Genomic DNA, 11,544 nt, shown 5'->3' with positions numbered 1-11,544 from the left:
GGAAGAGCCTGCCTTAACTGGAATCTGCCAGGAACGTTGTAGCGAACCTTGGCATGGTGGCAGCACACCTAGTGCAGCGGAAAATGGGATTGTGCCGCTGGAATGATATCCATTTGCTCCCAATCCTACTTATTGCACAAGTAATCAGCAACAACACAAAAGTGACAATTTTATCCCTTCACCATGTTTCCCTCTTGGGGAACGCCTAGCTTTAAAACTCTTTAAGTAGGTTTGGGATGTGTTTTTAAGGGTTAAAAACTTATTTTATAAAAATAAGTGACTCCCAGGGAGAATAAGGTGAGGAAAACGTAGTATATAAAGAGTATGGCATAATGGGATCTCTGCTCTATTGGCTACGGGCATGAAGCAAAAACTGGTTAATGGTTTATGGGAAGGCTACCTAATGCGAACTTCTCCGACCAACATGAGATGCATAAACTAAATCTCATGTCGGCTACAGGATAGGCACTGTACAACAAACATGGAAATATAATTACAACAGGCTCTTGTGCAACCAATTCTTAACTTGGAACTGTACAAATACAGTTTTACACCAGGCAGATCCATCTCATCTATAGTAGGCGTGCTGCATTGCTCTGTGGATATCATTTTCCATCAGCGTCCCACTTCATTGACCATCATGCTCTCAGATCTTGAGTCCTTTAAATTTCCTGATTTTTTCTGTTTCTGTTTCGATTTCTTTAACATATGAACCTGTAATAAATATGTTAAAAACAATCACCACAACACAACCTTTCTTGAAATACATCCTTATTCGAAAGAATTTTTTCTTAATGTCAACAAGCAGCTTTACACCCCATTTTCTTCTTTCCCATCTACAGGTATTGGTAAAATACATAACAAAAGGCTGCTAGGGTAGACTAGAGTTGAGATTTAAAGGTGGGCGTTTAATTGACATGGACTCTTTCAACATTTCAGAGCGTACATGCTAAGAAAACACCCCCATAGCACAGATGTTACTTATTTTTAATCCATCCATCTTTCTCAAGAGATAACGCAGTGCACCTTGGGGAACTGGATCTGGGCTGTGGGTTAGCGAACCCTACCTTAGACATTGCCCATTTTGGATGCAACATCAATTCTACAAGCTGAAATGTGCAAGAGCATTATGCTTGCACCAGTTAGCCCTTTCTGGCAGGCTAACAGTAAAAACTTCCCAGGTAAATTAACTTAATGGAAAATTGTAATGGCCGGAATTGGAATAAACCACAATTTAAAACCATGCCTGAAATTAGTTTTGGATCCTGGTTTGTTCCGATTCTGGTTGAGATGTAATAGGAAACTATGGTAAATTAAGCCAGGAAGACTTCCGTCACAGCATGCCAAGAAGGTAGGGAGGGAGAATGGGGCTGCAGGCACAAAGCTCATGCAGCTTAACAAGCCAACTTGGATTGTGTCTGAACCGGAATGATCTGAAAGGGATCATTCAGGGAGCCAGTGTGGTGTAGTGGTTAGGAGCGGTAGTCTCGTAATCTGGGGAACTGGGTTCGCGTCTCCGCTCCTCCACATGCAGCTGCTGGGTGACCTTGGGCTAGTCACACTTCTCTGAAGTCTCTCAGCCTCATTCACATCACAGAGTGTTTGTTGTGGGGGAGGAAGGGAAAGGAGAATGTTAGCCGCTTTGAGACTCCTGAAGGGGAGTCAAAGGCGGGATATCAAATCCAAACTCTTCTTCTTCTTCTTCTTCTTCTGAATATTTATGGTCCATAGTAGGGTGGTCCAATGCATGACCCAAGTGCAGCAACATTTTACACACCCCCACACCCCCAGCCCTTGTGCCACCTTCCAAAAGCCGACTAAGTGAGGCACTGGGCTTTAGAAAGGAAGTGTGAGGGTTGTGACAGGGTCCTAGAGTCCTCGCGTCTCCTTCCCAAAGCCTAGTTAGCGTTTTCCCAGCTTTGGGAAGGAGGTGGGGGGGGCTGTAAGGTAAAGGGACCCCTGACCATTAGGTCCAGGTGTGGCCAACTCTGGGGTTGCGGCGCTCATCTCGCTTTATTGGCCGAGGGAGCCGGCGTACAGCTTCCGGGTCATGTGGCCAGCATGACTAAGCCGCTTCTGGTGAACCAGAGCAGCGCACGGAAACACTGTTTACCTTCCCGCCAGAGCGGTACCTATTTATCTACTTGCACTTTGACATGCTTTCGAACTGCTAGGTTGGCAGGAGCAGGGACCGAGCAACGGGAGCTCACCCCGTCGCGGGGATTCGGACCGCCGACCTTGTGATCAGCAAGTCCTAGGCTCTGTGGTTTAACCCACAGCGCCACCCATGTCCCGGGAGGGCTGTAGGACCCTGCTAAAGTCTTGCGCCTCCTCCTTAAAGCCCGGCACCTTGCTTAGCCAGCTTTGGAAAGGCAGTGCAAAGGTTGGGGGGGGGGACACAAATATTAGCCTCCCTCACTCCCTCCCCACTTGGCAAGGCAGTGCGCGGCCCACTTGGTATGAAAAGTTGGGCTGCCTTGGTCTATAGGTATAGGGTGTATGCATTTTAATGCCCTATCTCTATAACATTCTCAACACAAAATGTTTATCAATACCTTTGGTCCTGCTGTAGAAATAATGATCTGGCCTGGTGGCTGGATCCAGGGCTCTCCATCAACTTGTACTGGGATTGGCTTCAAAAGCGTCAACCGGAAGTAGGAGCCCTGGGCTATTCGGATGCCTGAACGTAGACCCCCCTGGACTTGACCCTATGGAGAACAATCAGAACCGTCCTTTCAAAATCAAATATCAATGTAAAGAGAAACCACAAACTTGTTTTACAAGATAAAGTATTTATCAAACTTATAGCACGAGTGTACTAGATATTTACAATTCTGGAAATCTTTCCTAAGCTTTTCTTCACATGAAACATTCCCAGAATTGTGACCAGAGAATGTATTTATTAGGGGGGGGAATGGTAAGAGAATACAGTGGAACCTTGGTTCTCAAACAACTTAGTTGATGAACAAATCGGCTCCCGAATGCCAAAAACCCGGAAGTAAGTGTTCCAGGTTTCTGGAAGCCAAACATCTGATACGGCTGTTGGCTATTGTTTCTGGGGCGCCTGCGCCAATCAGAAGCCATGCCTTGGTTTTCAAATATTTCAGGAGTCAAACGGACTTCTGGAATGGATTAAGTTTGAGAACCAAGGTTGCATTGTACTTTGATCACCAATACAGTTTATTTTTACAACCTCTCTTTAGATATCAATTTAAATTTCATTTATGACTTAAGGCATCCCATGTCAAGTCAAATGGGGTGAAAATACTGTTATGATTGGCGTCACATTGCCTTTATGAGTCAAAGGAAGATATTTTTAGATATAAGGTGCTAATGGTTCTGTCTGATTTAGCTGAATGCAATGACGTTTAACACTAGACTTACCATGTGAACAACTCCAGTGACACCAACTACTTCTAGTAAGCCATCGTCAATTCTTGGTTTTTCAAACCGATTATCGTTATCAGACCCCCAAAGATCGGCACCAGAACCCCAGCTGGACATAATACAAAATAACTGTAAGTAACAAATTTTGCAAAAGCAAGTACCTTGTTCTTTAATCAGTGCAGCGTAATATCCTCCTACAGAGAATTATTTTATAACATAACATAAAATAATTACATGAATATGTTCCCAAACCAGCAACCTTCATGCTTATAGTTCATCCTTCTTACAGAAGCAATGAGAAGTATGAGGCCCATGTCTTCTACTGTCCAGAAGTGCAAAGAGTCACTTGTGCTTCTTTTGTTGACACTTCTTAAGTGGCCCTGTGAGCTGCCCTGACCCATAGCATTAAAGTGCAGGAAAGGAGATGCACCCACTGAAGTGAATGGAGCTGGGGATGGGAAACTCCTTAAACAACATGGTGCCATCCAGATGTTGCTCCATCCACCCCAGCTAGAAGGACCAGTGGTCTGGGATGATGAGCGATGCAGTCCAATAACATCTGGAAGGGACCACTTTGAACCTCTAAGGCGGGGGAGCAAAAAGAGTCCATTCCCATTCAATTAATCATTAATATATTCACTAAACTTATTTTTCCTTCAGAAGCCATACTTGTGCCCTCAAACCACCTCCCAGGTAGGCTTCTCATTGCTTGTCAACATCAAAACACTCATGTGATGCTTTTTAGTTCTGTGATGTTAAAATCCGTAACACACTGAAACAGAATGGTTGCAATTTGACCACAAGGAGGCAAAAGATGTGACAGGCATAGTACTCATTCGGCTGTGTAAAATGCAAATATGTCCTCTCAAGTATGTATTTTACTTTTGGTAGTGGCAGATAAAGCTGGAGTTGTGCTCAAACTACAACTTTGTTAAGCATGGAGTTAAAGGAACCATAACCAGCTGTGAACATAGCCCTTCTGTCTAGGAGTAATGATTTGTCCAGAGATATTTTCATATTGCCATCGGGGCCAGAGATCTACAACGCACTCTGATTATCAGGAAAGTCACCAACCTCCTGGCAGACTCTGTGCTTTTGACTTAATGACCAGCAGAGGGCACTTTAGGATACTTCAGAAGACAGCACGAGTTACTAAACGAAGTGGGGGTGAGAATTTAACCTTACACTAACTACAAATACTTTATGCTAATCTAGTAACACTTTAAAGGTTCTGCCATGAAGATATATAAATAAGAAGAGAACGGATATCCTGATGAACCCTAACTCCACCAGCAAGCATAATGTATCAGCTAGTCTATCAAGCTGCTTAGCTAGAATGGAGATTTTCTAGTTAGAGAGGCATATACTATCTAGACATGATATAGGGACCTTAAGAGATGTGCTATCATTATACAATTTATTTGGAGGGGAATATGACTGTGTAAGAAACTAGTCCTGCAGTTTAGGTTGAGTCAGAATACCAGGCCCATAATACATTATCTTTTAATTTACTGAGAAACGTTAGAAAGAAAACAAACATTTCTTATATAAAGAAAATGTATAGATTTTTTTTAAAAAAATCATCATCAAAACCTTCTTCCAATTCCCCTTTAAAAATTATTATCCATTTGCATCTGACCACTCTTTGAACAGATGCTGATTTATCTAAGGTTTGTCTGGGTCTATTTCATCAAGAACGTTAGCAGCACTGGTTTTGTTCAATTCATTTGTGCTGTAACTCTATATTTAAAGGAATAAGAACATAGTGATGTAGCCCATGTTTTGCACTTAGAAGGCTGCTGGCATCTCTCGTTTGAAGGGGGGAGGGAAAGAATTTGGAAAACAATGAAAAGCTGTTGCCAACTGGAACAAATGATTACTGAGCTAGGAGGATCAATGGTATGACTCAATGTAAAGCAGCTCTTCAAACCGTCACAAGCTGAATGGACAAAGGCAGAAGGGGGAATGAACAGAGCAGCCCAGACTCTCTGTCTTAACGTGTGTCTTTACACATTTCTGAAATGGGCTACACTTTCTCAAAATAGTTGCCTCTCTTCAAATCAATGTATTTCAACTCTGCAAACAGTTCTTGCTGACACCTGACCCACTGTGATATACTTTCAGTGTAAGTGAAGCTGAAGCTAAATGGAGGAATCCTATTGAAGAGATTTTGGCTATTAAAATGCAGAACAGGGTGCAACCATAACAGCAGGATTCTTTTCCTCCAAAAGACAAGAACTCTCACAAAACTGCATGCACAGACATATGTATGGTTTCTACCTGGGAATATTAATGAAAATAAGGCCTTCAATATTTGGAAGTTCAACTTCATGCTGGTCCACTTGAAGCTTTATTTCTTTATGAAGATTTCTTGTGTGGCTCATTTTCTGCAACCCAACTTTTACATAGACACCTTTGTTGTGAAACCTAGAAAAAGAAAGTCTTCATTCAACACAAACAGAACGCTTCATACTGCATCACTGGTTTTGCTTTCCTTGCTGATAAAAAATTGAAGATGAAAATGTACTCAGGGAGACTCATTTTTTTCTTTTTAAGGTAAGAAAATACTCAGGTGCAGAATATAGCTAAAACACAAGCTAAAACACATACACAAAAAGGTTGAACAACATGTACAACTACATACTACAGCTCCCAAGAATGGGACAATTCAAAACAAACCTACTGATCTTCCCTGGTAGCCTGCTGTTTCATAGCATAACCTGGCTAAATACACCCTTAAATGGAAATATCAAAACAAATGTCCAGAAATCTAATCAGGAAATTGAATTCAGAGTGAAAAAAACAGTTTGATCCTATGAATATTTACTAGGGAGCTATGTGGAAAGTGGTGTTTATGTAATATTTGTGCTTACTTACAAATCTACAATTTAAGCATAGGTGGAGGTACACCTTATATCACTTTTACAAACAACAATTCCACTGCCCTGTCAGATCTCCAGAACCCCAAATAGTGCCTACCTTTCTTCAGCTCCCAGTTCATCCATCTCTCCCTTGCCCCCCTCTAAAACTCACTCAAACTAGTTTCTTTGTTCCTGTACACACCCAAACCTAGTTTCCCATTATTTATCCTTAGTGGGGATGATGAGAGGAATGCTACCTAAGGAGATTCATAGCCTTTCAAGACCATATACCCAAAATTCCCTAACAAAGGATGTAACTGGAAGCTTGGCTTCTGAACATTAAGGAATACTGAATAGTCAGAACACCCTAAACTGTGGTCCGAACTTCCAGGCAAGTCCACAACATTCTAATTCATCTTAAAAAACACAGATTTTGCAGTGATGGGTTAAGCTGAGGCCAACTAATTACGGTTTGCAGTTGTGAAAGAAAGAAGCTCTTCAGAACAGTCATGTAAACAGATCTTGGTAGTGGTTTAAATCAGACAGGGAAAACCACATTACAGATCCTGCCTACATGGTTCCAATTCACAGAGAGGGTGTGGCAGGAAGCCACAAAAAAGTGCTCCCACACCCACCTGTTTCATATTGATGTAAGTGCAAATAAGGCTTTGCCTACACCATGGGACAATTCCAAGCTAATGTCCATTTATTGATGTACCTGATACCCCAGGGGAAAGTAAATATATATATTTAAAAGTAAATATATATATCTATATATAGGGATTATATACAGAGGCCAAAAATGTTACAGCAGGAACAAAATAATCTTAGGCAGTGTCAAAGAAATAAGCATCCATGTTTTTCACTGTGAATATGAATGAGAAAGTTTTATCCATTTGTACAAGAACAGGGTCCACATACCTGCTATTGAATTTGTCTGGCTCCTCTTCCCTGGCATGATGAAAACCTAGGCTCAGCTCTGCATCAATTCCAAGGCCACAGTAATTGTTCATTTGCACAATCTAATAAAATAGAAAAAGTAAAATTTTACAACTAGTCCAGATTTTTTAATTTCCAACCACCAGACCGGAACATTCACATCACAACCCCTTCAACTACAGGCAACGACCGATTCACGCACATCCACTGACACCCAACAACACACACACACGCATCACGGCAACCCAGAAGCGGCCAGAAAAGGGGGCGTAACAGGGGCAGGGTGATAACAAAATAAACACGAGAAAAATACCTTAGGAGGCTCAGGCTCTAACACACCATTTTCTGCGCTTTCAATAGCCTCTTGAGCATCTAAAAGGATGGTCCAGCGATCCATAAGCACATCATCAGCTTCATCTACAGATATCAGAATCGAGTATGGATCTTCGCCACTATATCCAGCGCCCCAGCGGAGCACCCTCCCCAAGTCATTACCTGTTTTTAAAAAGGACAAGTTTTTGTTAACAACCTATATGAAAGCAAAAGCCCTCACTCCAAAACAGATCATGGCTACTACCTACTTCTGTGCCACATTTTTCTTTTAATGTAACCTGCAAATTTACACCGCTTTAAACTTTTTGTTGCACTTGACCTCATCATTAACAAATATCCTGCTCGCCAGAACAGCAAACCAGAATATTTTCAGGGGAGGAGGGAACCTGTGAAGTCATGAGTGCAAATAACAATTTCGCATTGCTGTTCCTGAAATCCAGTTTCAAACTCACCTGTTCCCAAAGGTAAAATAGCCACCGACGGCTCTGAACAGGCAAGCTTGTGTCTGATCTCTTCCAGAGCGCCAAGAACCCAACCAACAGTGCCATCACCACCACACACCAGTATTCGGAAACATGGAATTTGAGAGAATGTGTGAAACCTTCAATATAAAAAGCAAAACACAAGTGAGCACAACTTATTTGAAGCAATGCTGTTAAATTCAAACACACATTCAGGTCTCTAATTATTTAGTGGATATAGGGTTGTAGCCTAAGTCTCAAAAATATGTGTTTCATGTGATCCAAAGTTCCCTTCCAACAAGTTGTGCAGTTCTTTGAATGCAGGACCACATGTTTATCTCCAGAGTATTATGGGACTTACCAAGTGGTTTCCAAGTGTATATGAAATATGCCTAGCTAGCCTAATGCTAAAAAGAGAGAGTGAAAAAGACCCCAACTACTAGTACAACAAAGAACCACTGGTAGCAATTTTAATTGATTTTTTTAAAATAAAAAAGCATTATACACACTTATTTATTTCAACACTTGGAAGGTTAGCTCCCCAAGGAGGCTTTCATCATACTAAAATATAAACAATCCTATAGAAATAATAGGGGCCACCGCTACCTTAGACTGAAAGATGTAGCAAACTGCAAAAGGAAAATAGATTGACTCTTTAAGTCAGATAATAACAGTTCACTCTAATTTTCAATAAAAGACAAGAAAGATCATTAGACTTTGCAGTTTTCACTCTCAGTTCACACTTGGGACATCACTGTACAAACAAATGAGCTTCTGTTGCATTTGTTTAACTGCTGCCAAATGCCAGATGTAAAAATAGAAATGCTATTTATTAAGCCCACCCCTACAGTTCTGTTAGCTGACAGTAAAAGCTGTTGGAAATGGTGAAAAGGTTTATTATTTGACACGAGGGTTATACATCCCCAATGCCACTGAGTCTTTTGGCATTGGCAGTGATCATCCTCAGCTGTACTACTCCTCACACTGCAGCTGTGCCCAGTTTCCACAATGCAAAGCTTTTGAAACTGATGGCTGGGGTCCAAAGACCTGGACAAGAAGTCCTGCACATCCATGAGGCTTTGGATTGGCAATCTGCAAACAGGAGCTCTACACCACTACTAAAGTATGGGGTTTCAGAAATTATTTATGACGCAGCATAGCAGCTATGTTCAAAGAAAAAACGAAACCCCTAACAAATCCCACTGGACAGCTGCTAAGACCTTGGAAGCACCTTAAACAGTTTTTCAAAACCCAACCCTTGTGTTTGTTTGCTGGCCAATGTTGAAAGCAAGTATGCCTTTATGACGACATTGTGAGAAAACAGTTTTAAGTAAAAATGAACCATGGGTTGGATTCAGCTGAACAGTTGCACTAGCAGGAGCTAAATTAGACTTTCTCTCCCTCTCCTCTAGGGCTGGGCGATATATCATCCCAAATCGGTGTGAAGTCCATATTGTGATATCAGTTTCGCAATTTTTGACCTGGCAATATATCACAAATCATGATGTGTGTGTGCACTATCAAAAAACACTATGTGGGAGTGGAAACCATGAAGCCAGCCAATGCCTCTACATAGCCCCATCCTTATTTCAGACATCGTGCTGTTTCAGTATCTCACGGTGTTTAGCTGATGCTATATCAATGTTGAAAACCAGGTATCGCCCAGCCCTACTCTCCTCCCACTGTGCATGCCCCACCCCAAATCAGTTCTGGGGGGTTGGGAGAACCTCCACATCACTGCATGGGGGGAGGAGAGAGCAGACATTTCTACCTGGCAAGGAGAAATACTTGCCTTGATGGAACGGTTGTAATAGTGCAATGTTGAATTGCAACCAAAGTACAAATTCTTAAACCAGCTCTATCACACACAATGCCATATCATGGAAGGGCTTCAAGGAGGAGAAAGGGTGAGGTGGGAGGCAAAGGTTACTGGTTTCATTCATGGTATATACACCCAATTCTTTCTCCAAAGACCTTGCATGTGGCTCTCAGATAGTCTCTCCACCTAAGCATTGTTGAGGATCAAGCAGCTTAGTTCCAGCGGCTGAACTGTATAATTTTCTTTCAAGACTAGGAAGTGGAAGAATGAAAGCAAGGAGCCCAACACACCATTAAAGTACCACTTGCAAAACAAACAAACAAACAAACAAACAACAACAACATTAAGAGAGATATCTGAATTGGGCAAAACCTAATAATTACCCAGGCAGTGGTCCTCCATTCGTTAGTTCAAAGACTTGATGAGGATTTAACAGTTTTCTAAAACTGTAGAGCAAAGCCCGGCCTTTAAGTCCTCCACTCTTTGGATTCACAAATACAAGCAATGGGCAGCAGTTCTGAGGAAGGTTGGTTTGCTAGAAGAGGGGGAAAGAAGTGGTTAAACAACGCTGCACATGTACTCAAACAGACACCATTCCAAAAATACCCAATGAAGCCTAAAAAAGGAAAACATAAAACATGGGCTTCTAAGAGGCTCAGGGCACTATCTACTTTACCTCATTCTCAGTTTTAGGTTTTTTCACTGCAGCATTAAAAAAAACAACAATTTTAAGAATTACGGGGGGGGGGTTGCCCCTCTTTTTTGTACATGCAAGCAACGCAGGAGCTCGGCACTTAAGGCTAAATAAAGAACTAAACCATTTCCTACAATATAAATGATGCAAATTCTGTACTTTTTGGAAGTAATATTTACACAGGTGGTGAACTATAATTTAGCTCTTCTACACATTTATTTATTACATGTATATAGTGCTCTTCATCTGAGGACCACAGGGCGGTTTACAGTATAAAAACACAAAAATACATAACACAATAAAAACCAAACAATACTCCCCTGGTTTAAAGGCTATAGAAGAGGACTGTTTTTGCTTGGTGCCTGAAGATATGTAATCAAGGCGCCAGGCAAGCCTCCCTGGGGAGAGTATCCCACAAACACATTAACAAGCAACAGCTATACAGCTCATTTATTATGCCTGAAGTGGTTCATAAACATTATTGCAGCTTACAACTAACTTGCAAACCATGAAGATCTTGTAAGATAATCAGGTGGTGGTTCAAAAGCAGTGGCATATCTAACAGCGCCCAGTAAGAGGGCAGCTCCATACTTCAACTGTAACGGCAACCATCATGTTTTCTGTTTGAAGTAGAATCAACATGTTTGCTTCTTTAAATGTATCCCTGGGATGAATGATGGGACTGGGGCTTCGGCATGTGTACACAACTTGTTTAAAAAGATATGTATATGCTGTTCCTACTGCACCTACTGTATGGAAGTGAGAGCTGGACCATAAAGAAGGCTGATTGCCGAAGAATGGATGCTTTTGAATTATGGTGCTGGAGGAGACTCTTGAGAGTCCCATTGACTGCAAGAAGATCAAACCTCTCCATTCTGAAGGAAATCAGCCCTGAGTGCTCACTGGAAGGACAGATCGTGAAGCTGAGGCTCCAGTACTTTGGCCACCTCATGAGAAGAGAAGACTCCCTGGAAAAGACCCTGATGTTGGGAAAGATGGAGGGCACAAGGAGAAGGGGACGACAGAGGACGAGATGGTTGGACAGTGTTC

At 41.8% G+C, this 11,544-nt stretch overlaps 1 protein-coding gene across 1 annotated transcript in view; it reads right to left on the bottom strand.

Moving 5' to 3' along the window:
* DGKQ (diacylglycerol kinase theta) overlaps positions 1-11,544 on the bottom strand; it is a 64,574-nt gene continuing 53,030 nt past the window's right edge. Inside the window, exons 16-23 of the mRNA XM_053371259.1 lie at positions 10,184-10,335; positions 7,973-8,121; positions 7,501-7,682; positions 7,170-7,270; positions 5,668-5,814; positions 3,385-3,496; positions 2,556-2,708; positions 1-714 (exon numbers count right to left, since the gene is read on the bottom strand). Of these exons, the coding sequence (XP_053227234.1) occupies positions 616-714; positions 2,556-2,708; positions 3,385-3,496; positions 5,668-5,814; positions 7,170-7,270; positions 7,501-7,682; positions 7,973-8,121; positions 10,184-10,335 (1,095 nt within the window). The 3' untranslated portion in view covers positions 1-615. The remainder of the gene's footprint in view (positions 715-2,555; positions 2,709-3,384; positions 3,497-5,667; positions 5,815-7,169; positions 7,271-7,500; positions 7,683-7,972; positions 8,122-10,183; positions 10,336-11,544) is intronic.

The sequence above is a fragment of the Podarcis raffonei genome, chromosome 17, assembly GCF_027172205.1.
Source record: "Podarcis raffonei isolate rPodRaf1 chromosome 17, rPodRaf1.pri, whole genome shotgun sequence".
NCBI classification, from domain to species: Eukaryota; Metazoa; Chordata; class Lepidosauria; order Squamata; family Lacertidae; genus Podarcis; species Podarcis raffonei.
Note: the sequence above shows the minus strand (reverse complement) of the source record. Positions and strands in the feature narration are given on the sequence as shown.